This window comes from Bactrocera tryoni, unplaced genomic scaffold (genome assembly GCF_016617805.1).
Source record: "Bactrocera tryoni isolate S06 unplaced genomic scaffold, CSIRO_BtryS06_freeze2 scaffold_11, whole genome shotgun sequence".
NCBI classification, from domain to species: Eukaryota; Metazoa; Arthropoda; class Insecta; order Diptera; family Tephritidae; genus Bactrocera; species Bactrocera tryoni.
The window spans coordinates 4086453-4113663 of record NW_024395824.1 but is presented as its reverse complement, the minus strand read 5'-3'; the positions used below and the strand labels follow the sequence as shown (position 1 = coordinate 4113663).

General features: G+C 38.4%; 1 protein-coding gene across 1 annotated transcript in view; it reads left to right on the top strand.

Moving 5' to 3' along the window:
• Nucleotides 1-11604: 11604 nt before the first annotated feature.
• The window catches only part of LOC120779450 (glutamate receptor ionotropic, kainate 1-like), a 112799-nt gene continuing 97192 nt past the window's right edge, over nucleotides 11605-27211 (top strand). The window contains exons 1-2 of the mRNA XM_040111701.1: nucleotides 11605-11682; nucleotides 11738-12039. Coding sequence (XP_039967635.1) covers nucleotides 11766-12039 — 274 coding nt within the window. The 5' untranslated portion in view covers nucleotides 11605-11682; nucleotides 11738-11765. The remainder of the gene's footprint in view (nucleotides 11683-11737; nucleotides 12040-27211) is intronic.

Genomic DNA, 27211 nt, shown 5'->3' with positions numbered 1-27211 from the left:
TAGTGGCATGAAATTCTTAATTTTCTCTATTTAAAAATTCCCGGATTGGTTTTGAATTAAATTCATTATCGAAAACAAACTTTTTTATATGGCCTTTAATTGACAAAAATTTATTAATTTTATCTATGATCGTTTGACTATTTCTATCGGGTAAATGGAAAGAAATGACATGTTTTGAAAATTTGTCGATAAATATTATAAATGACTGTTTACTGTTAGCATAAGTATCTATGCGAACAATTTCATTAACTGTATTTGGTATTTCGGTAATTTAAATTTAACTTTGATCGGATTTCTATCATAATTTCCACCATTACATATGTCGCAATTATTTATTATTTCATGGATATTAATTTTTAGTTCTGGATTATATACTTTATGCTTCATTCCCTCGTAAGTTGGAGTAATGCCTGAATGTCCTACTTCGATTTTATGGAAAAACGATATTTGTCTCTTTAGTTCGTATTCATCTTCGATGGCTTTGGTAAAGTTTGTACAGTTTTTAAAAGAAATATTTTGATTGTTTGCGAAAGAATTTGAAAGTATTTGTTCCACTTCATTATGTTTTTTTTCATTGAGTTCAAAATATATAGCGATCTTACCTTTTTCAAAATGTTTATTTACAATATTAATAACGTTGTGAGAGTTAATATCTCTTATATCGATAAAAATGCGTTTGTTTTTGAAAATATTTTCTACTTCTTTTTCTTTTGCTTCGACAAAAATTAATTGCTTTTTGAAACAATTTACGACTGTATTGAGAATTTAAAGTGATTATAAAGATTTTCTTCATGAGAATGGCTAGTTTGGACTTCTATTGAAAGCATTGTTTGGTCTTGTTGTTCACCAGCGTTTAAATCTTTTATTTGCAACATTTTGTTAAGGGTCATTCCTAAATTTTCGGTATTCACCATGTTTATTTCATCACTGTTAATTTGACTTAGAAAATCTGCTATTTTATTTACCGGTTATATAATCGATATTTACATCGTACTCTCCCAATTGTACTAGCCAACAATGTAGTCTTGGATTTATATCCTTACCAGAATTTTTCTTTTGTAGCCATTTAAGTGGTTGGTGATCTGTTTTTAGATCGAATTCTCTTCCATTTAAGTAGGGTCTGTAGTATTTTACTGACCACACTATTGCTAATGGTTAGTTTTCGATGGTTGAGTAGTTTTTCTCGTGAGTATTTAATGTGCGTGAAGCATATGAAATTGGGTGGCCATCTTGTATGAGAACTGCGCCAATAGCAAAGTTGCTAGCGTCTGTAGTTAATTTATATCTTTTTGCAAAAATTGGATACCTTAAAATGGGGGGATTTGTAATAATATTTTTTAAATTTTCGAAAGCGGTTATATAACTTAGGTTATAAACGTTAATCTTTGCATCTTTTTTCAGATATGCGACCATAGGATAAGCTTTTTTAGAATAGTCCTTTATAAATTTCCTGTAAAAGCCGGTAATGCCTAAGAAAGATTGCTTTTGAGAAATTGGTAACTTTAATTTTTGATAACTTTGACTTATTTGGATTTGGTTTTATTCCTTCAGGAGTTAGTATATGACCTAGAAAGTCTGTTTCTTTCTTTTAAAAACTGCATTTTTCTAAACGTGTTTTCAATTTTGCTTGTTTTCGTTTTGTAAAAATTTTCCTCATATTATTTATATGTACTAAAAATCCAAATGCCGTCTAAGTATACAACGCATATCTTGTTTATAAAATCTCGAAGTACTGAGTTCATAAGACGTTGGAATGTCGATGGAGCATTTTTAAGACCGAATGGCATTCTTAAGAATTCGTAATGTCCTAACGGAGTAGAAAACGCTGTTTTCTTTCTATCGTTTTCATCTACCAGAATTTTATGAAATCCTTTCGCGAGATCGATAGAGGAAAAATATTGTGCTCTTCCTAGTTTATCCATGATACCACCGATATTAGGTATCGGGAATTTATCGCTAATAGTAATTTCATTTAATCTCCTGTAATCGACGACGATACGCCATTTTTTATTTCCGTCTGCATCCGCTCTTTTGGGGACTATCCACAAAGGGCTGTTGTAAGCAGAGTTGCTTTCTCTAATTATATTATGTTCTAACATTTCTTTTATTTGTTTTTGTATTTCTAATTCTTGAACTTGGGGATACCTACAAATTTTAAATGGGTCTATCGTTTGTTGTAATAATTTGATGTTTGATTTCATGAGTAAAAGAAAGTTTATCTCCTTCTTTGAAAAATAATTCGTTAAATTCTTGTATAAGATCTTTTATCGATTGGCTTTCTTCGATATTTAAATGATTCAAGTTTAAGTGTTTCATATCACTGAATTCGAGTGCGCAAATTTCCGCTTTTTCATATAGAAGTCGTTGATGAAAATGAATTATGTTTCCTAATATATCAATAAATGTGTTTTCTACATCAATTTTAGCTTTAAAAGAAATAAGAAAATTTTGTCCTATAATAGCTTCGTATTTGTTGCTGTTAAAATCTATTACTTTCCGTGATAAAGTACCTAAGACGTTAAATTCTTTCGGAAAAGGTGTTACAATTTTATATTTTATTTCGTTAATTCCTTTGATAGTTCCATAGCATAACGGTTTGGAAAGTTTTGCCTTCTGAAAATTTTCGAATAGGGCGTTTGGTTTTATGATGCTAGTTGTTCGACCTGTATCTAGTAGGCATTTAATTCTGTGATTTCCTATTGTTACTGTTATTATGGGGAGTTGAGGGTTTGAGGCGGTGTTAAAAAATCTACTTCTTTTTCTTCACCATTCCCAATTTCCATCAACTTTAAATTATTAGACAAACGACTTGTACTTGGATTGTAATCAACGCTCATATGAGTGCTTTTAGTTTGTCTAGGTAAATTTGGTTGAATTTTATTTGTAGAATTGTTGTACCCGTAATCGAAATTATTCCGATTGTTGTAAATGTTACTATTAAAATTTGTATTACGTATGTAATTGTTATTGTTCCCGCTTTGTTGTCTATTGTCGTTTGTTGGTTTGGTTTGTCTATTGTCTGAAATTTTATTATGTTCGTAAGATCTATAATTTTTCTTGAAACCTTCGTAATTTGCTTTGTTTTTATTGTCATACTTTCGATGTCTATAATCTATCGTTTTTTGTCCTGCAGCAATTTTAATTTTGAATATTTTACGATTATATCATTTAGTGTTTCCGTTTCGGTTATATGTGCCCTTAAAGGCCCATCGATTTTCTCTAACAGTATATCAACAAGGTCCCTATCTTCCTTTTTGGGGTTTGTAAATGCCCGGTTTTAAAGCATCAAATATGAAAATTTCGTTTATGTCTGCTTTACATTTTTCAAAAATTATAAATAATTCATTAAGATTACTTACTTTGACCGTCCTACAAAAATTGAATACCTCTGCGTATGTCTTCCTTGGACGAGATCCTTGTAGAATTTTGGCTTTGAGAGCTTCCCACAAGGAGTTGCCCTTCAGCTCTCTGTTTTTTTTCCTTTTTTTCGTTTGCTCTAATATTCATACAATGTTGAATGAGTTCCTGGTCCGTGCCGCAGATAGAAATGTTGGTTTCGACCGCTTTAATAAACGCTTTTGGATTGTGATGGTCGTCTTGTGGCTTCATTCGCCGGAATTGGTCCATGATGTCCCTTGATGCCATGTGAAATCTGTAGAACTCTGATTGTTGGTTCATTTGTAGTTTTAGTAGATTATGAGCATATTGTTGTTGCATTTCTTGTTGTTGGGTTTGTAGCAATTCTTCTTGCCTTACGATAACCCTCTCCAGCTCGGCGATGGTTTGGTTTAGATTCTCCATTGTTGTATTAGTTGAAAATAAGTCGTTTTAATTGTGGTTTGAAGATGTGGTCCGCGGAGTATTTCTTTTTGGACCAGTTGCGTCTTTTTATTAAGAAAACTTTAAACGTTCTAGAAACTTTTTTATTTGTATTTTGTTTCTCTTTCTAGATGCACATGAACTTAGTTAGTTGTATGCCGCTGTCCTTATAATTTTTCGCGTAACTGTATAGTCTTCGCTTTTAGAAATTTTCCTTTCCTTTTTTTATTAGCTCTGGTAATACATAAATATATTTTTCCTGTTTTCAATATTTTCACTATAACCAGTGTTACTGTGTTTTGTTTTATTTTGATGGTTATATTCGATTGTCCGTATATATTTTTATGTTTTAGAAATGTTTTTTTTTCTTTTTTTTTTAATAATTGTTAAATTGTTTAATTTTCACAAAAATATATTAACTCTTTCTCTTAATATATTTTCGTTCTCGTTTTATTTCATTTCTTTTATTTTATTTTTTCAATATAAATATATTTTTTGACACATGTGAAAAGAACGTTTTTCCAATTAAAAAAAATTGATGGAGAATAAGATAGGTAACACGCTTTACTACTTTATGCTGAAACTTGGCTTTAATTTTGTTACCATGTGATTTTTTTTAACTGTGAATTGGTTTTGTTGGTTCCGCAAAAGTATTTGTGTTTAACTTGCTGTTTGTTTTTTTTTGTGGCGTTTCACAAAACGGTTTTAAAAATGTAGTTGCTTTTTTTGAAACTGTGCTTTATACATACATATATATACGTATATACATATGTCGATACTGTACCTTTTAGACAATTTTGTTTTATATTAAACAGTATAATTTTACTGTTTTTTTCGAAACTGTGCTTTATATATACATATACATATGTATGTATATTAGGGTGATTCAAAAAATTTTTTCTTTTTTTTTTTCAATTGGTACTCGCAAAAATAGGTTCCTAGACACCTCTAAGAAAGCCTCTCCAAATATGAGTTTTTAATTGTAACGGGAAGGTCCTCCGCCTAACGGTTTTTCTATTTTTTCTTATTATCAGATAGAAAAATTTATATCTCGCTTCCAACTACTTGAAAAAATATCTTGTTAATTAGGTTTTGTAGGAAATTGAATGCTCTAAAATATGGTCTCTCATGATTTTTCGTAAACCCAACCGTTTAAAAGATATTAACAGTTAAAGTTTGATTATTTTTGAGAAAATTTTTTATTTCTTATTAATTTTATAACTCAATGAAAAAAAATTATTATGAATAGATTTTTGGAGAGGTATTCTTAGAGGTGTCTAGGAACCTATTTTTCAGAGTATCAAACGAAAAAAAAAAATTTTTTTTTTTTGATCCACCTTATATGCATTGATGTTTGACGATGAATATCTCGTAAACGCTTAACTTAATCGAAAAATCATAGTAGACCATTTTTATAGAGCAGTAAATTTCTACAAAACTATGTGTTTTATCATTCATAATAATTTTTTTTTTATTGAGTTATAAAATTAATAAGAAATAAAGAATTTTTTCCAAAAATAGTCAAATTTCAACTGTTAATATCTTTTTAAACGGTTGGGTTTACGTGAAAATTATGAGAGACCATATTTTAGAGCATTCAATTTCCTACAAAACCTAATTAACAAGATATTTTTTCAAGTAGTTGGAAGCGAGATATAAATTTTCTATCTGATAATAAGAAAAAATAGAAAACCGTTAGGCGGAGGACCTTCCCGTTACAATTAAAAACTCATATTTGGAGAGGCTTTCTTAGAGGTGTCTAGGAACCTATTTTTGCGAGTACCAATTGAAAAAAAAAAAAAAAATTTTTTTGAATCACCCTAATGTATATATGAATGTACATATGTATATACCGCAATTTCCGTTGTTACTGTACCTTTTTACTATTTTGTTATATATTAAACAGTATTATTTTACTGTTTTTTTTTGTGTGAATGTGAATGCGAACTGTGCTTTATATACATATATATATATGTATATACCGCAATTTCCGTTGTTACTGTTGCAAGCTGTAAATTTTAGCTTTGTCGATACTGTACTTTTTTGTGATACGTGACACTAGCACTTTTTAGCACGACTTGAAACTTTTTGTAAATGTTTAGCACTTATTTCGCTTCTCTCTTTCTTCAAGATTTTAATGCTTTTTGTTTAACGCTTTATTTTCAGTTAACATTTTTCATTAGATTTTTTATAATTTTGGGTGTGATTTTCACCAACAAATTTTCTGATTATTTTCACTGTAGCTTTTTAGGAAATTTGAGTTCGATTTTCACCAAAAAATTTCTTTTTGATTTTTCACTGTAGCTTTCGTTTGTTATAGATTTTTGTACCATTTTCGCGCTTTCCTTTTTTTTGTAAAATGAATATTTTAGTATTTATTTTAAACTTTTTGCACTTGTTTCGTTTTTGATAGAATTGTGTGCTATTTTCGCACTTTTCTTTTTTTGTAAAATGTATATTTAAGTATTTACTTTAAACTTTTTGCACTTTTGTTTCGTTTTTTATAGAATTTTGTACTATTTCCACATTTTCTTTTTTTGTAAAATGTATATTTAGTATTTATTTTAAATCTTTTGCACTTTTATTTCGTTTTTTATAGAATTTTGCACTATTTTCGTACTTTTCTTTTTTCGTAAACTGTATATTTTAGTATTTATTTTAAACTTTTTGCACTTTTGTTTGTTCTATATATCTTACTAATTTCACTGCTTTATGCATCGTTTAACTTTTTGTAATATTAATATTGATTCGTTTTTTTCTTTTCGGCATAAAACCATCGATTATTTTTTCAATTAAACTTTTTATTTATTTTCGGCAATGCGTTTGTTCGATTTCTTTGCTCCTTTGAGTTTACCCGACTGCGCCAGTTATAGCTTATGAATAAAAAAAAGGCTTCGGCCTTCTAATTAGTTTACTTACTACTTATCCTAATGCTAACTGTACTAACATTCTTTGTTAGTTCGCTTCTAATATTTGGATTGACTGTTTTATCGTTCCATATTAGCTTGTTTACTTATATATATTTATGTATATATATATATAGGTGTATATATATATCTGTTTTTAGTTGAACTGGCGTTAGCATACCCGAAATACGCTCACTCTCTTATTCCACAACTAAGACTAATGTGGAATTTTATGTTAGTACAATATTAAGTGTTTACTATATTTATAATTACTACATGTTTAGAGTATGGGAATGTAACTTGCGCGCACCGACTGAATTCGGAAGAGGGCGTTCCTAGCTAACGAACAAGTGGTTGGTCAGCTGTCTGCGAGCACCTGGAGCATCAGGACAACCGAGGTGTTTCTGTGAGTGGTGCATGCCAAAAATGAAGCGTTCGTTAAAGCGAAGGTACATGATTAAATTATGTATGAAACTCGGTAAATCTTCGACAGATCTTTTTGGAGGGCCGGGAAGAGGTCGCTGATAAAGTCCGTGCTGGGAGACTTGCGACTTGATGGTTCCAAAAGAGCTCACTGACGACAAGAAATTGCGGCAAGTGGAAGTGTGGCAAGCAATTTGAATCCAAGCAGCATGCCCGTGACGCCTTCAACGTTTGGAAACCGGCAGTAATTCTATATCTAGTATTTATCGAAAATATCTATTAGAGTCCGTACATAGCTATGTTATACTAGTAGAAGAGGAAGATAAAGACACGTACACGTCAACATAATTGGCCTACTGAGCGTACTATTCGCAACAAGTTCACCCAACTTGAGACCGAGAATTCATTATTGCATAATATTCGACCGAATAGACCACATCCAGCCGTAGCTGAGAGTGGAGACCGTGGAGAGTGGATTCGGCGCCGTTCGCAGCAACTCCGACTGACGTTTGGAATGACTTTGTGCATTTTACGTCGAGATTTTAAATTGAGAGCATATAGCGTGTGCAAGAACTGAAGCCACTCTACCTTCCAAGCGACATCGCTTCGCTCTATGGGCTCTTGAAAAGTTCCAAAAGGATCCGATGTTTTCGAGCCAAATTTTTCTTAGTGATTGGAGGATGGGGTCATGTGTAGAAATTCACGCAAGTGAGGAAAGTTCTCTGATCGCCATTCACTTGGGAGTGGCCAGAAACGATTCTTTTACATATGACTCAAGCAGCTCACGACTTCCGGTCTTTGACCAAGTATCCTCTGGGTAGCCTAAGAACATCCGTTCGAAGGTGAGCTAAAGTGAGAAGGCGAAACATCCTCTGCATAGGGTTGTGCGCTGGGTTTGGGACCCGCCACGTAAACAACAGTACCAATGAAAAACGACAAACAGCCTCGGATGAGAAACCCCTCTTTTGATGACGACCATGGCAAACGAAATAAGGACAACGATATCAGGGCATGCACCTGGAATGTCCGGTCCCTTAATTGGGAAGGCGCTGCTGCCCAGCTGGTTGATGTCCTCGTGAAAATAAAGGCTGACATCACCGCCGTCCAAGAAATGCGATGGACGGGACAAGGACAGAGACGAGTAGGTCCATATGACATTTACTACAGTGGCCATATAAAGGAGCGCAAGTTTGGTTTGGGATTCGTGGTGGGAAAGAGACTCCGTCGCCGAGTACTGTCATTCACTCCGGTGAATGAACGTCTAGCCACAATCCGCATCAAAGCGAGGTTCTTCAACATATCGCTGATCTGCGCCCACGCTCCGACGGATGAGAAGGACGATGTGACCAAAGATGCCTTTTATGAGTGCTTGGAACGCACTTATGAGAGATGCCCCGCCACGGTGTCAAGATCGTGCTTGGCGACTTTAACGCCAAGGTGGGCAAAGAAGGCATCTTTGGCACTACGGTCGGTAAATTCAGCCTCCACGAGGAAACATCCCCAAATGGGTTGAGGCTGATCGACTTCGCCGGGGCCCGAAATATGGTTATCTGTAGTAGTAGATTCCAGCACAAAAAAATTCATCAAGTCCCTGGCTGTCTCCGGATCGAAAAACTACCAACCAGATCGATCATGTTGTGATAGACGGAAGACACGTCTCTAGTGTTTTAGATGTGCGTGCGCTCCGAGGTCCTAACATCGACTCGGACCACTATCTTGTTGCAACCAAGATTCGCACCCGCCTCTGTGCAGCAAAAAACGCACGCCAACAAACACAAGGAAGGTTCGACGTCGAAAAGCTGCAATCACAACAGACTACCGAACGATTTTCTACTCGGCTTGCACTCCTGCTCTCTGAGAGCACTCATCAACAACTCGGTATAAGGGAACTGTGGGACGGCATTTCAAACTCCTTACGTACAGCTGCATCCGAAACCCTTGGCTTTCGGAAAGTGCAAAAGAACAACTGGTACGACGAGGAGAGCTGCGTCGCAGCGGAGAGAAAACAGGCTGCCTACCTCGCAACGTTACGATCGACCACAATTCGTGCGGGATGGGATAGATACCGAGATTTGAAGAGGGAAGCGATACGCATCTGCAGACAGAAAAAGAAAGAGGCCGAAATGCGTGAGTATGAAGAGCTTGATAAGCTGGCCGACAGGGGTAATGCTCGAAAATTCTACGAAAAAATGCGGCGGCTTACAGAAGGTTTCAAGATCGGAGCATACTCTTGTAGAACCCCCAAAGCTGATCTAGTGAACGATGCCCAGAGCATATTTAAATTCTGGAGGAAACACTTTTCCAGCCTGCTGAATGGCAGAGAATGGGCAACGCCAGGAGAAAGCGAACCCGATTCCCCAATCGATGACGATGGAGCAGACGTCCCATTGCCCGACCATGAAGAAGTTCGAATAGCAATTACCCGCCTGAAGAACAACAAAGCGGCAGGGGCCGATGGATTGCCGGCCGAGCTATTCTAGCACGGCGGCGAAGAACTGATAAGGAGCATGCATCAGCTTCTTTGTAAAACGATTGGAATTTAAGTGTGCTATGCCCAATCCATAAAAAAGGAGACAACACAATCTGCGCCAACTACCGTGGGATTAGCCTCCTCAACATCGCATATAAGGTTCTATCGAGCGTATTGTGTGAAATATTAAAGCCCACCGTCAACAAACTGATTGGACCTTATCAGTGTGGCTTCAGACCTGGAAAATCAACAACCGACCAGATATTCATCATGCGCCAAATCTTGGAAAAGACCCGTGAAAGAAGAATCGACACACACCACCTCTTCGTCGATTTCAAAGCTGCTTTCGACAGCACGAAAAGGAGCTGCCTTTATGCCGCGATGTCTGAATTTGGTATCCCCGCAAAACTAATACGGCTGTGTAAACTGACGTTGAGCAACACGAAAAGCTCCGTCAGGATCGGGAAGGACCTCTCCGAGCCGTTCGATACCAAACGAGGTTTCAGACAAGGCGACTCCCTATCGTGCGACTTTTTCAACCTTCTTCTGGAGAAAATAGTTCCAGCTGCAGAACTAAATAGAGAAGGTACCATCTTCTATAAGAGTGTACAGCTGCTGCCGTATGCCGATGATATTGATATCATCGGCCTTAACACCCGCGCCATTAGTTATGCTTTCTCCAGGCTGGACAAGCAAGCACAGAAAATGGGTCTGGCAGTGAACGACGGCAAAACGAAATATCTCCTGTCATCAAACAAACAGTCGTCGCCCTCGCGACTTGGCTCTCACGTCACTGTTGACAGTCATAACTTTGAAGTTGTAGATAATTTCGTCTATTTAGGAACCAGCATTAACACCACCAACAATTTCAGCCTGGAAATCCAATGCAGGATTGCTCTTGCCAACAGGTGCTACTTCGGACTGAGTAGGCAATTGAAAAGTAAAGTCCTCTCTCGACGAACAAAAGTCAAACTCTATAAGTCGCTCATAATTCCCGTCCTGCTTTATGGTGCAGAGGCTTGGACGATGTCAACAACTGATGAGTCGACGTTGCGAGTTTTCGAGAGAAAAGTTCTGCGAAAGATTTATGGTCCTTTGCGCGTTGGCCACGGCGAATATCGTATTCGATGGAACGATGAGCCGTACGAGATATACGACGATATTGACATAGTTCAGCGAAATAAAAGACAGCGGCTACGCTGGCTAGGTCATGTTGTCCGAATGGACGAAAACACTCCAGCTCTGAAAGTATTCGACGCTGTACCCGCCGGGGGAAGCAGAGGAAGAGGAAGACCTACACTCCGTTGGAAGGACCAAGTGGAGAAGGACCTGGCTACGCTTGGAATATCCAATTGGCGCCACGTAGCGAAAAGGAAAAACGACTGGCGCGCTGTTGTTAACTCGGCTATAATCGCGTAAGCGGTGTCTACGCCAATTAAGAAGAAGATTAGGCCCAAGGACGAAGAGCAACTTGAGGAGGTTCAAGAGCTGTCATTTCATTCAGTAAAAACAACTATTTGGTCTGATTTTTGTGTCGGTGGCATCATCGGTCCATATTTCTTCAAATATGATGTCGGCGAGAACGTAACCGTTATCGCAGCATGATAACCGACTATTTGGTGTTTGGAATTGAGCTCGTGATCTAGGTGAAATTTTGTTTGGTCACTAAGATCTTGTGGTATTACAGCGTTAGACTTTTTCCTGAGGTGATAGTTCGATTTAGACCTTTCGACTCAATGGATGGACAATCTGAGACGTAGCCGCGGCCAACATTTGAAATAGATAGACTTCAAAAAATCAATGACAAAGGATGTTCCTTCGAATGATAATAAACATTCCCAATGTAATTTGAAGCTTCTCTGTCTTTTCTTTTAAAAAAGTAGGAAATTCTAAATGGATCACCCTTTATGACATTCCTTATTTAGTTTTTTGGTATAATGTGGGATTGTTATATGAATAAGTTTTTATTGTCATTCTTTTCATTTTAGTAAATAAGTCGAGGCATCATTACACAGGACGTTCAGATTTTTGATGTTGCCTTTTTTACCGCTGCCATTTTAATAAGTATATCGTATCTTAAACGCTTTGAGTATGTAATTTGGAAAATGTTTACTTTTAGGATCATTATTTTATTGCTGTCGATCATCATGGTATTTCTGCAAGAATTTACGAAATGTCACGTGGTTTTTATTACTACGCCAAGCCTCATAATGAAAGACAACATGGAAACGATCAGCTTAAAACAGATTAGGCTAAATTCAAACCCCAAACTCAATAATTACGTATGTTTTAATCTGCGTAGTTTCGTAGGATATGAGTCTTTACTTAGCCGCCGTAAGCTATCTGTTTCACACATACTCCTAATCTACTATTTATGCAACTTTTTGTGTGCTGCATCGTTACCAGCAGTAATCCCTTTAGGTAAGTTATTAATACATATCGCAGGTAAATAAACTATCATTCAGAAAATATTTTCTGTTGCTAAATATCAGTACAAATATACGTACATACATACCTATGTGAAAGCGGAAAATATGTTCAAGTTTCAGAAAATTTTTATATTAAAAAAGAAAGGAAGCTTTATTCTTACTAAATAATTGATGCTCTCGCAATTTGGATGCAAAGGAAATATCTTCAGGCATTGGTTAATCTTAAATTAAGTAAGGAATATAGCCGAGTTAACAACAGCGCGCCAGTCGTTTCTTCTTTACGCTACGTGGCGCCAATTGGATATTCCAAGCGAAGTCAGGTCCTTCTCCACTTGGTCCTTCCAACGGAGTGTAGGTCTTCCTCTTCCTCTGCTTCCCCCTCCGGGTACTGCGTCGAATACGTTCAGAGCTGGAGTGTTTTCATCCATCTGGACAACATGACCTAGCCAGCGTAGCCGCTGTCTTTTAATTCGCTGAACTATGTCGATGTCGTCGTATATCTCGTACAGCTCATCGTTCCATCGAATGCGATATTCGCCGTGGCCAACGCGCAAAGGACCATAAATCTTTCGCAGAATTTTTCTCTCGAAAACTCGTAACGTCGACTCATCGGTTGTTGTCATCGCCCAAGCCTCTGCACCATACAGCAGGACGGGAATTCTGAGCGACTTATAGAGTTTAGCTTTTGTTCGTCGAGAGAGGACTTTACTTTTCAATTGCCTACTCAGTCCGAAGTAGCACCTGTTGGCAAGAGCAATCCTGCGTTGGATTTCCAGGCTGACATTGTTGGTGGTGTTAATGCTGGTTCCTAAATAGACGAAATTATCTACAACTTCAAAGTTATCACTGTCAACAGTGACGTGAGAGCCAAGTCGCGAGGGCGACGACTGTTTGTTTGATGACAGGAGATATTTCGTTTTGCCCTCGTTCACTGCCAGACCCATTTGTTTTGCTTCCTTGTCCAGCAATATCATCGGCAAACGCCAGCAGCTGTACACTCTTATAGAAGATGGTACCTTCTCTATTTAGTTCTGCAGCTCGAACTATTTTTTCCAGAAGCAGGTTGAAAAAGTCGCACGATAGGGAGTCGTCTTGTCTGTAACCTCGGTTGGTATCGAACGGCTCGGAGAGGTCCTTCCCGATCCTGACGGAGCTTTTCGTGTTGCTCAACGTCAGTTTACACAGCCGTATTAGTTTTGCGGGGATACCAAATTCAGACATCGCGGCATAAAGGCAGCTCCTTTTCGTGCTGTCGAAAGCAGCTTTGAAATCGACGAAGAGGTGGTGTGTATCGATTCTTATTTCACGGGTCTTTTCCAAGATTTGGCGCATGGTGAATATCTGTTCGGTTGTTGATTTTCCAGGTCTGAAGCCACACTGATAAGGTCCAATCAGTTTGTTGACGGTGGGCTTTAATCTTTCACACAGTACGCTTCATAGAACCTTATATGCCATATTGAGGAGGCTAATCCCACGGTAGTTGGTGCAGATTGTGGGGTCTCCTTTTTTATGGATTGGGCACAGCACACTGAAATTTCAATCGTTGGGCATGCTTTCGTCCGACCATGCCGGGCAATTTCTATTCGAACTTCTTCATGGTCGGGCAATGGAACGTCTGCTCCATCGTCATCGATTGGGGAATCGGGTTCGCCTTCTCCTGGCGTTGTGCGTTCCCTGCCATTCAGCAGGCTGGAGAAGTGTTCCCTCCATAATTTAAGTATGCTCTGGGCATCCAGGATATTCGAGTGTTAATAAATTTGTATGTTAAACAAAGCAGGGTTAAGTTTGGGACGGATGAGCACATTGTAGTCACACAAATTGAAGGGAACAAAGGCGAGGAGACACTTTAAGGTGTTATATTAAAAAAGTTGAGAAATAGTTAAGTATACATTGTTCCACGAAATGGTGAAAGGATTTTATCATATTTTGGTATCTTATTTGTTTATATTAAATATCATCTCAAATGAGCTCTACATACATTTATTACACCACTGTGGAAAACGTCAACCAGAGAATCGGAACTCATTATAATATGGACGTGAGGTTTGGACAAAGTTCTAGATACATTCCATTTTTTTTTAAGAGAAATTCGGCACTTAATTTTATGAAAATATCACATATTCAAATGAACATAAACGGTTCAAAATCTGGTGGTAGTATGCTCACAAATAGGTTTCCATTCAATTATAAGAAGATGATTCACACAATCACCAACATTTCAGGCACAAAGTCTCCTGGAAAAACTGGGCCAGGTGATATATGGGTTTAGGTAATTCGTGGACTAATTTCACAAATTTCCGGTTTTAAACAATAGTACATCGAATGCTATCATTTAATTTCTAAAGATACCCGGGAAAATTCTTACAAGTAGTGGCAAAATAGTACAAATGTAAGGAAGACATGCTCAGTGTACGCTAGTGTTGGTTTCAACATTAATTGCTCGACAAAAGGTCGAAAGAATTAAAATCATGTTTGGTATCTTAGACTCACTTAGTCTTATGACGATGTTTTATTTCATTTTCAAATATTAGTATCAAGATCAACCTAGTTAGCTCAAATGAGATGAATAATCTCGTAGGTTAGGTCTTTTACATCTTTATTCTTTGCCGCTAAAATTACTCGCTAACTCAACATTCATAGCTAGTAATGATGTTTGTTGATATGTTCGTCTTCCGATGAGACAAAGTTACAGAAATTATGAAGAAAATTAAATCAATCCGCTCGATTTATCAACAGTTACTCAACCATCACCGATTGTCAACAATTGCTCAAAGAAATCTTCAGCAGATTTACCATTAAGCAACGCAGTCATTCATTTCACAATTTTGCGTTGGCATTCCTAACCTGATAAATAAACTATTGCACATGACATAACACATGTCTTCGATCAAAAGTAGGTAAAGCATTATTATGTATCGCTTTATTCATCTCAAGATCGTTATTTCTGGATACGAATTTGAAGCAAAATATTTTCAGAAGTCGAAAAGAACTGGCTTTGAACATAAAAGGATACAAAGTACCCTATGTCCGTCCCCTGGTTCTAAGCTACCTCTCCACCAATTTTCAGCTAAATCGTGTCAGCCGTTCATGAGTTATAAATAGTGTAACTAACATGACTTTCTTTAATATATACATACCTGCACTTGTACTTGCAATGTATCAATTGGTTTCGCAACAGAAAAAATTAATTGCAAAAAGTACGAAAACCCTATGTTATTTAAATCGGAAATAAATTGTCGTTGCGGCACGGGTTATTATCAATATTAAGAGCTCATATGGGTTTCATAATTTTTTTTAGGGTATTTACTAAAAATTTTGAGGGCGCTGCAGACTCGAAAATAAATTTGGAAAATAACGGACACCCTATTGTATATAGATATGTAGTTTTTTATGGTTTTTTTTTAAGTAGTGAAATATTCAAATAATTCTTACAAACATAAATTTTGAACAAATGCTAATGATTTGGAATATAGTTTTTCTGTTTATCAATTGTGGTAAATTTAAACACAAAGAGGTAAGAAGTATTCTATGTCCGTCCCCTGGTTCTAAGCTACCTCCCCACAAATTTTAAGCTAAATTGATTCAGCCGTTCTTGAGTTATAAGTGGTGTAACAAACACGACTTTCTTTCATACATATGTACATATGTCGGAATACAGTTGTCTTCGATAGACATTGTTGTAGCGCAGCGAGTTTCGGTTTCACACTTCCCACTATCAAGTTTCACACTTCACAATATCAAGTCCTAAAAACGTTCGACTCTACGTCATTTTCTTCTTTTTGTGCTTACCACCGAACCACACTCGACGATAGCGACGTCACGCTGTCGCCCCGCTAAAACGGTACTTTTTGAAGTGGCAACAAGCAGACAACCAATCACAGCACAATCAGCGGCTGATGCAATATATCGGGTGATTTTTTAAGAGCTTGATAACTTTTTTTTAAAAAAAAACGCATAAAATTTGCAAAATCTCATCGGTTCTTTATTTGAAACGTTAGATTTGTTCATGACATTTACTTTTTGAAGATAATTTCATTTAAATGTTGACCGCGGCTGCGTCTTAGGTGGTCCATTCGGAAAGTCCAATTTTGGGCAACTTTTTCGAGCATTTCGGCCGGAATAGCCCGAATTTCTTCGGAAATGTTGTTTTCCAAAGCTGGAATAGTTGCTGGCTTATTTCTGTAGACTTTAGACTTGACGTAGCCCCACAAAAAATAGTCTAAAGGCGTTAAATCGCATGATCTTGGTGGCCAACTTACGGGTCCATTTCTTGAGATGAATTGTTCTCCAAGCCTCTCAAAATGGCCATAGAATCGCGAGCTGTGTGGCATGTAGCGCCATCTTGTTGAAACCACATGTCAACCAAGTTCAGTTCTTCCATTTTTGGCAACAAAAGTTTGTTAGCATCGAACGATAGCGATCGCCATTCACCGTAACGTTGCGTCCAACAGCATCTTTGAAAAAATACGGTCCAATGATTCCACCAGCGTACAAACCACACCAAACAGTACATTTTTCGGGATGCATGGGCAGTTCTTGAACGGCTTCTGGTTGCTCTTCACCCCAAATGCGGCAATTTTGCTTATTTACGTAGCCATTCAACCAGAAATGAGCCTCATCGCTGAACAAAATTTGTCGATAAAAAAGCGGATTTTCTGCGGACGTAAAGCGCGAAACACATTTCGAACCGAACACTGATTTTGGTAATAAAATTCAATGATTTGCAAGCGTTGCTCGTTAGTAAGTCTATTCATGATGAAATGTCAAAGCATACTGAGCATCTTTCTCTTTGACACCATGTCTGAAATCCCACGTGATCTGTCAAATACTAATGCATGAAAATCCTAACCTCAAAAAAATCACCCGATATTATTAACTATATATATGATAGAGTGGCCCAAATACCTATAAGGAAAAAGAAACGACAATGGGTTAAAGTAAAGAGTGGACAATGGGTTAAATTAAAGTGAAAGAGAATGAGAAAAAAACTCGAACAGAGTTGCGCAACACAAGTTGCTCGTGTAAAGGTAATGGGCGACAGCAAAAGAGAATCGCCCGAGAATTAGCAACAAAAGTTGCTTCATGTAATCGCGGACTAAGGAAATTTCCTAAACTGTATTTACATACACTCACACACGCATACCAACATCCACACACTATTAGGGTGCGCCGACATGGCCATCCTACCAGTACACGACCTCGTGCAATTTTACTAAAAATGCTACGTTACCATTCAATCAACTTATAAAAGTTTATTCAAATGTAACTTCCAATTTTTCATCTAATCTTATAATTTCCATTGATAAATTACACCTTCATATTTCTGTTTCCTTCTTAACTAATACAAAATCTTTTTCTTTAACACAGCTCATTTTCACATTGTCATTAACCACACATGTTTTACATTATAATATCCAATGCGCCACACACCATGATCACAACAATTGTTTTGTACTTGTGCCCACATTATTATTACAAACATCATTATAAGCCCTTAAGGCAACTGTACTGTCTCTTTGAACTTTCTTTCTTTATTACTGTCTCTTTCAACAGTGTCTTTTTCAACTTCTACATTACTGTCAATCAAATGCGCTACACGCCATGATCGAAACAACCATTAGTCTGTTTTGCACTTGTGCTTGCATTATGATATGAGTACTCTGCCATTTTCTTTGGCCAGCCATTCATATATTTTGTCATTCTTATTCGTTTACTTCACTCTCTTTAGTGATTTCAACATTCTCAACATCTTCATTCTCATTTTCTTCAGTAACTTCAACACCTTCAATACTTTCACTATTCTCATTTTTGCTCTGTTCTCCGTTCGCAACGGATTCTCTACTTGCAACAACATCCTCATCATCATCATCATACGGGCACTTCGCCTCTAGCAACCTTCTCAAATCTTCGCGTGCATATCCACAACTTACCCCATTGGTCAAGGATTCCAAAAAGGTACCTGTCACCTTTTAGAACCTTTACTACTTCAAGTCCCTTGAATTTCGGACTTAACTTGGTCTGATGTCTTTCTTCACCTTCAAGTAACACAAAATCCCCAACTTTGTGTCCAACTACTTTTGCCTTACCTTTACCAAACCGCCTTTCATCACAAAATGCAGTGGCTAACACATTCTTTCTGACTTGCACTTCCACGTTTGGCAGATCAACAAAATTTTCTATGTCACCAGGCGGAAGCAATCCTTATTTGTGTTCCACCTTTTTCAATAACATTTCTAAAGGACTTTCTTTCGTAATGCGGTTGGTTGTACAATTGATTGCCAACTGCACCTCTCCTAACACATCCTGCCAAGACTGAGTTCCAGTTTCAATCGCCGTTAGCATATTTTTTAACGTGCTCATGGTTCGCTCCACTTGACCATTAGCTCGACTTTCACCAGTGGCTATCAAATGCAAGTTTATTTTCTGATCTGAACAGAATTGACTGAACTTTGCACCTGTAAAACACCTTCCCTGGTCAGCTATTATTTGGTTTGGTACTCCAAACAATGAAACAGCGGATTGAACGGCTCTTATGCAACTCTCACTGTCTAATTTAAGGCTATGACTAAGATAGACGTATTTGGTAAAAGCGTCTACCTGAACAATAATATACTCCTTCTGGTCACTCTTGCCACTTAATTTTCCTGTTATATCGATGTGGATAGTGTGCCAGGGAGTAGTGACTTTTGGTATTGGATGCAATTCAGCCTGTATTCTCCCTGAGGTGGATTTTGACATTTTGCAAGTGATGCAGTTGTCAACAAATTTTTTAACATATTTTGACATATTGTCAAACTAGTAAAAGTCGTAAGCTTTATCCATTGTCTTATCAAAACCTAAATGCATTATTGACTCATGAACTTGGTTTACATCAGACCATCTGAAAGCTCGTGGCACCACTGGTAAACAACGGGTTTTGCAATTTCTCTTTATTTTCCGATGAAGAACTCCCGCCTTCAGTTCATAGGTTTTCGCAATATCTTCAGGCAGAGAAAACTCTTTTAATTTTTTTACAACTTCGACCATGTCCGAATCTCGACGCTGTTCGGCAATAAGCCAGTTGTTGGAAACTTCAGCTAAATTGACATTTTTCTCATCGACTAATTTTGTGGCCGAAGTAGACTTTGTTAAAGGAGGATTTCCCGATAAAAAGTCAACATGTACCATTCCTTTCCCTTCTCTATACTGAATATCGAATGTGAATGACTGCAAATAAACCCACCAACGCTGTGCTCTGGGGGTTAATTCTTGTTTATTTTTCGACGTTTTCAGTGAGTTGCAGTCAGTATAAACAATAAAGTTCCTGCCCAACAAATAATATCGAAAATGTTTAATGGAGTTTACAACAGCTAAGGTTTCCAACTCATACGAGTGACATCTTGATTCTCCGGGTGAAGTGGTTTTGCTATAGTATTATATTACCTGAGGTTTGTTATTAATTCTATGTAATAAAATTGCACCGTAACCACTACAGCTTGCGTCTGTATGCAATTCGATTGGATAAATTGGGTCAAAGATAACAAGAACTGTTTTTTCAGTAAGAATGGCAATGACCTTTTTCCGTATCTGCTCATGTTCTGTTTTCCAAATAAATTTATTTTTGTCTGCAGTTAAGAAGTATAACGGTTTCATTAATTGTGAAAATCCCTTATTAAACTGTCGGAAATAAGATGCTTACTCAATAAATTGTCTGAGTGAAGTGATTGACTGTGGAGGCGGAAGAGCTGTCAACGCTAAAATTTTCTGTGGGTTTGGACGAATTTCATCAGCACTTACATTGTAACCCAAATATTGTACCGATGTTTTCAGAAAAGAACACTTTGTTAGGTTGAATGAAAACCCAGCCTCGGTTGAAACATTTAGAACAAGCTGTAATCTTTCTAACGCCTCGCATTTTGTTGAGGCAACTATCATAATATCGTCCATATAGACGATAACAAACGAATTTGCTAAATCCCCTAGTGCCTGCATTACTAATCGTTGAAAAATCGAAGGTGCGTTTCTGAGCCCGAATGGCTTAGGTAAAAATTCGTATTGGCCATCTGGCGTTACAAACGCCGTGTACTCAATAGACGCTGAATGTAAGCGAATTTAATAATATCCACTGGCCATATCTAGACATGTAAAGTAATTAGCTCCTCCAAGTCTATTTATTTGATCTTGTATAAGTGTTAACGGGTATTTATCAGCGACTGTATTTGAATTTAGCTCTCTATAGTCAACACAGAGTCTGTCTGAGCCATTTTTCTTTACCAATAATATGAAGCTTGCATAAGATGAACTGCTTGGCCTAATTATATTGCATTTTAGTGATTCGTTAATTTTTTTTCGAACTAAATCTCGCTCACATGGACTTAAATGATATGGCCTTCTTTGTACAGTTTTTGTTGGATCAATAAATCTAGTTTTCATTTCACCAATTCTGACTTTAGTACTTGGGAAACCAGTTATAAATGAATTTGAGTACATTGCTAACAATGAATGTAGGTTTATTTTGTCTTGTCCCTCAAGCTCAGTATTAATATCGGCTGGCTCACTGCCAGTACATAAATTAACCATTTTGGTTCTTGAAATTTTAACTTGATTTGATGAAATAACAATATCAAAACCCTGATTAAGTATTTCACGAACAATGCCAATGTCATTTTGCATATCATCATCGCCTATTACATAAAACAAAATTTCAATACAATTACCGTTAATTTTTACATTACTTAATATTTGTGCAGTACTACATATTCCATTACTGCCTATACCTTTCAGCATAACAATTGTATTGAATCTTTTACCAGAAAATTTTATACTTAGCTTTTCCTTCATTAACGAACATTCCGATCCAGAACCAGAGGTGATTTCAAAAATTTGGTCCCTGTGATTCAGGCATCCTTTAGGTACTGCAACTCAATCATAGTACGCCATGGTCCATCCAATGCTTGAGGCAGATGGGCAGATTCCACTTCTGATGTCGGAATACAGTTGTCTTCGATAGACATTGTTGTAGCGCAGCGAGTTTCGGTTTCACACTTCCCACTATCAAGTTTCACACTTCACAATATCAAGTCTAAAACACGTCTGACTCTACGTCATTTTCTTCTTTTTGTGCTTACCACCGAACCACACTCGACGGTAGCGACGTCACGCTGTCGCCCCGCTAAAACGGTACTTCTTGAAGCGACAACAAGCAGACAACCAATCACAGCACAATCAGCGACTGATGCAATAATGAGGAACTTAGTCTTCTAAGGAAATTCCCCTAAACTGTATTCACACACACTCACACACGCATACCAACATCCACACATTATTAGGGTGCGCCGACACATATAATATATAGGGTATATGAGGAAACTATCGGTTTTGCACAATTTCGCACCGAAGAAAGGCTAATGTTATGTACGGAATATTTTTATCATTTTACAAATATATATGTAAATGCCATCGCTATAAAAGCTTTATTATTTATACTTTGGAATCAATCCCTATCAAAACAAATGACTTGATATGTAAGTGTGCTTAAATACCATTATATACCTTTTTGAATTTTTCAGTTTGGACATTCCATTCGAAAGGTATCAAAAGTTTAAAATTGTAAGTCATTTGAAAAATGTGACATGGTTGCCGCTCAAACTGCTAGGTTAGGCGCATAATTGATATTTGGTTTTCAAACTGACGTCGAGCAGGTTCAAGCTCTTAAACCATTTAAAAATTTGAAGAGCATAAAAAAAGTGTAGGACTATTATTATTTATTCAAACTACTGCAGTTTGTATACAAACATATCTTATGTATATTATCTTTTTATAGGATTACTGATTTCAATAATTTTTTCAGAATAGTTATTGATCTATTTGAGGGTACTAGTTTCAGTAAAAAATATATACACCTATTGCAACTTTTCTCATTAAATTATTACCTGTAAACATACATACAAAATTTACCTATTATTCCTACCTACCTACGATTACAATCTACCTTCAAATATATTTTGCCTGTTGAGATGCCCCTAATAAATAATAAGAGAGGAGTCAATGACAAGAAAAAAAGTGTTTTGTTTTTTAATTAAAGACAAAATATATGTACATATATGTATAATAGCCACCGCTATAAAAGCTGAGTAGCGCGGTCGATCCACTACGCAGCAGTCGTGTGTGGAATTAAATAAATTTTGCTAGAATATATTGTCTATACTGAATGTATATATACAATATACTTTAAATTCGTTTAGCAGGTAATTCAGCCCGAAGGATGGGGTCATGTGTAGAAGTTCACGCAAGTGAGGAAAGTTCTCTGATCGCCATTCACTTGGGAGTGGCCAAAACCGATTCATATGGCTAAAGCAGCTCACGACTTCCGGTCTTTGACCAAGTATCCTCTTCTTCTTCTTCTTAATTGGCGTAGACACCGCTTACGCGATTATAGCCGAGTTAACAACAGCGCGCCAGTCGTTTCTTCTTTTCGCTACGTGGCGCCAATTGGATATTTCAAACGAAGTCAGGTCCTTCTCCACTTGGTCCTTCTAACAGAGTGGTGGTCTTCCTCTTCCTCTGCTTCCCCCTCCGGGTACTGCGTCGAATACTTTCAGAGCTGGAGTGTTTTCATCCATCTGGACAACATGACCTAGCCAGCGTAGCCGCTGTCTTTTAATTCGCTGAACTATGTCGCTGTCGTCGTATATCTCGTACAGCTCATCGTTCCATCGAATGCGATATTCGCCGTGGCCATTGCGCAAAGGACCATAAATCTTTCGCAGAATTTTTCTCTCGAAAACTCGTAACGTCGACTCATCGGTTGTTGTCATCGCCCAAGCCTCTGCACCATACAGCAGGACGGGAATTATGAGCGACTTATAGAGTTTAGCTTTTGTTCGTCGAGAGAGGACTTTACTTTTCAATTGCCTACTCAGTCCGAAGTAGCACCTGTTGGCAAGAGCAATCCTGCGATGGATTTCCAGGCTGACATTGTAGGTGGTGTTAATGCTGGTTCCTAAATAGACGAAATTATCTACAACTTCAAAGTTATGACTGTCAACAGTGACGTGAGAGCCAAGTCGCGAGTGCGACGACTGTTTGTGTGATGACAGGAGATATTTCGTTTTGCCCTCGTTCACTGCCAGACCCATTTTCTGTGCTTGCTTGTCCAGCCTGGAGAAAGCATAACTAACGGCGCGGTGTTAAGGCCGATGATATCAATATCATCGGCATACACCAGCAGCTGTACACTCTTATAGAAGATGGTACCTTCTCTATTTAGTTCTGCAGCTGGAACTGTTTTCTCCAGAAGCAGGTTGAAGAAGTCGCACGATAGGGAGTCGCCTTGTCTGAAACCTTGTTTGGTATCGAACGGCTCGGAGAGGTCTTTCCTGATCTTGACGGAGCTTTTGGTGTTACTCAACGTCAGTTTACACAGCCGTATTAGTTTTGCGGGAATACCAAATTCAGACATCGCGGCATAAAGGCAGCTCCTTTTGTGCTGTCGAAAGCAGCTTTGAAATCGACGAAGAGGAGGTGTGTGTCAATTCTTATTTCACGGGTCTTTTCCAAGATTTGGCGCATGCTGAATATCTGGTCGGTTGTTGATTTTCCAGGTCTGAAGCCACACTGATAAGGTCCAATCACTTTCTTGACGCTGGGCTTTAATCTTTCACACAATTCCCTTCATAGAACTTCTTATGCGATGTTGAGGAGGCTTATCCCACGGTGGTTGGCGCAGATTGTGTTGTCTCCTTTTTTATGGATTGGACATAGCACACTTAAATTCCAATCGTTGGGCATTGTTTCGTCCGACCATATTTTACAAAGATGCATGCTCCTTATGTATCACTTCTTCGCCGCCGTGTTTGAATAGCTCGGCCGGCAATCCGTCGGCCCCTGCCGCTTTGTTGTTCTTAAGGCGGGCAATTGCTATTCGAACTTCTTCATGGTCGGGCAATGGAACGTCTGCTCCATCGTCATCGATTGGGGAATCGGGTTCGCCTTCTCCTGGCGTTGCCATTCAGCTGAGAAGTGTTTCCTCCATAATTTAAGTATGCTCTGGGCATCGTTCACTAGATCAGCTTTGGGGGTTCTACAAGAGTATGCTCCGGTCTTGAAACGCTCTGTAAGCCGCCGCATTTTTTCGTAGAATTTTCGAGCATAACCCCTGTCGGCCAGCTCATCAAGCTCTCCGTACTCACGCATTTCAGCCTCTTCCTTTTTCTGTCTACAAATGCGTCTCGCTTCCCTTTTCAACTCTCGGTATCTATCCCATCCCGCACGTGTTGTGGTCGATCGTAACGTTGCTAGGTAGGCAGCCTGTTTTCTCTCCGCTGCGACACGGCACTCCTCGTCATACGAAAACCATTGGCTTCGGTTGCAGCTGTAGTGCTCTCAGAGAGCAGGAGTGCAAGCCGAGTAGAAAATCGTTCGGCTGTCTGTTGTGATTGCAGCTTCTCGACGTCGAACCTTCCTTGTGTTTGTTGGCGTGCGTTTTTTGCTGCACAGAGCGGGTGCGAATCTTGGCTGCAACAAGATGGTTGTCCGTGTCGATATAAGGACCTCGGAGCGCACGCACATCTAAAACACTGGAGACGTGTCTTCCGTATATCATAACATGATCGATCTGGTTGGTAGTTTTTCGATCCGGAGACAGCCAGGTAGCTTGATGAATCTTTTTATGCTGGCCGGGTAATGATCGAAAATTCTACGAACAAATGCGGCGGCTTACAGAAGGTTTCAAAACCGGAGCATACTTTTGTAGAACCCCAAAGGTGATCTAGTCACTGATGCCCAGAGTATACTTAAATTATGGAGGGAACACTTCTCAGCTGAATGGCAACGCCAGGAGAAGGCGAACCCGATTCCCCAATCGATGACGTTGGAGCAGACGTTCCATTGCCCGACCATGAAGAAGTTCGAATAGCACTTACCAGCCTGAAGAACAACAAAGCGGCGGGGGCCAATAGATTACCGGCCGAGCTATTCAAACACGGCGGCGAAGAACTGATACATAAGGAGCATGCATCAGCTTCTTTGTAAAATATGGTCGGACGAAACAATGCCCAACGATTGGAATTTAAGTGTGCTATGTCCAATCCATAAAAAGGAGACCCCACAATCTGCGCCAACGACCGTGGGATAAGCCTCCTCAACATCGCATAAGAAGTTCTATGAAGGGTATTGTGTGAAAGATTAAAGCCCACCGTCAACAAACTGATTGGACCTTATCAGTGTGGCCTTAGACCTAGCAAATCAACCACCGACTAGATATTCACCATGCGCCAAATCCTGGAAAAGACCCGTGAAATAAGAATTGACACACACCTCCTCTTCGTCGATTTCAAAGCTGCTTTCGACAGCACAAAAGGAGCTGCCTTTATGCCGCGATGTCTGAATTTGGTATTCCCGCAAAACTAATACGGCTGTGTAAACTGACGTTGAGTAACACCAAAAGCTCCTTCAAGATCAGGAAAGACCTCTCCGAGCCGTTCGATACCAAACAAGGTTTCAGACAAGGCGACTCCCTATCGTGCGACTTCTTCAACCTGCTTCTGGAGAAAATAGTTCCAGCTGCAGAACTAAATAGAGAAGGTACCATCTTCTATAAGAGTGTACAGCTGCTGGCCTATGCCGATGATATTGATATCATCGGCCTCAACACTCGCGCCGTAAGTTCTGTTTTCTCCAGATTGGACAAGGAAGCACAGAAAATGGGTCTGGCAGTGAACGAGGGCAAAACGAAATATCTCCTGTTATCACACAAACAGTCGTCGCACTCGCGACTTGGCTCTCATGTCACTGTTGACGATCATAACTTTGAAGTTGTAGATAATTTCGTCTATTTAGGAACCAGCATTAACTCCACCAACAATGTCAGCCTGGAAATCCAACGCAGGATTGCCCTTGCCAACAGGTACTACTTCGGACTGAGTAGGCAATTGAAAAGTAAAGTCCTCTCTCGACGAACAAAAGCTAAACTCTATAAGTCGCTCATAATTCCCGTCCTGCTGTATGGTGCAGAGGCTTGGGCGATGACAACAACCGATGAGTCGACGTTACGAGTTTTCGAGAGAAAAATTCTGCGAAAGATTTATGGTCCTTTGCGCAATGGCCACGGCGAATATCGCATTCGATGGAACGATGAGCTGTACGAGATATACGACGACATCGACATAGTTCAGCGAATTAAAAGACAGCGGCTACGCTGGCTAGGTCATGTTGTCCGGATGGATGAAAACACTCCAGCTCTGAAAGTATTCGACGCAGTACCCGCCGGGGGAAGCAGAGGAAGAGGAAGACCTCCACTCCGTTGGAAGGACCAGATGGAGAAGGACCTGGCTACGCTTGGAATATCCAATTGGCGCCACGTAGCGAAAAGAAGAAACGACTGGCGCGCTGTTGTTAACTCGGCTATAATCGCGTAAGCGGTGTCTACGCCAATTAAGAAGAAGAAGAATTATTCAAAAAGTACCCGGAGAAATAAAAACATACAAATCGATAGACAATTTAATTGAAACAACTATTATCACCGGCCCAATATTACAATATTAATAAATATCGTTTACAAGGAAGCTCTTACTCAATAAATTATTTTTTAGGAGCAGAGAAAGTGTACTATAAAGGCTTTTTACAGAGCTTAAAAAAAAAATAATAATAATACAAAATCATAGACTTTTTTCAAGAACGTCCAAATTGTTTATTTAAAATTAATATTGAATTAATACAAAATTTATTTAGAAAAATTAAATTTTTTATTTGTATACGCTTGCAAGCGACTGCTCCGCTTGCTTGTTCAACAACGAGTGCTTCTCACTCGATAAAATTGTCGGTGACAGCTCGACCTCTCCTGAGATTTCGTCCTGGAAGGGCGATTCGTCGTCGCCATCTAACTCAGGGCTCAAGGTACACCATGGTTGAATATTATCTAAACTACAAGTGTTACAATAACGTCTTTGTGTATGCGTTGAATCTGGTAGATCTTCAATGATGTATCTACCGTAGTTTAGTACTTTCGCAACTGTATATAGACCTTTGAATACTGGATCCAGCTTATGTGACTCGCCTGTCGCATTATGAACTGATCGATGACCCCTAAGTCCCCGATATCGTATTTTCGTGGGGACTGACATCGTTTGTCGTAACGGTTCTTCCATTTGGTTCTCTCTTAATGCTCCGTTGGCTTTATCGCCATC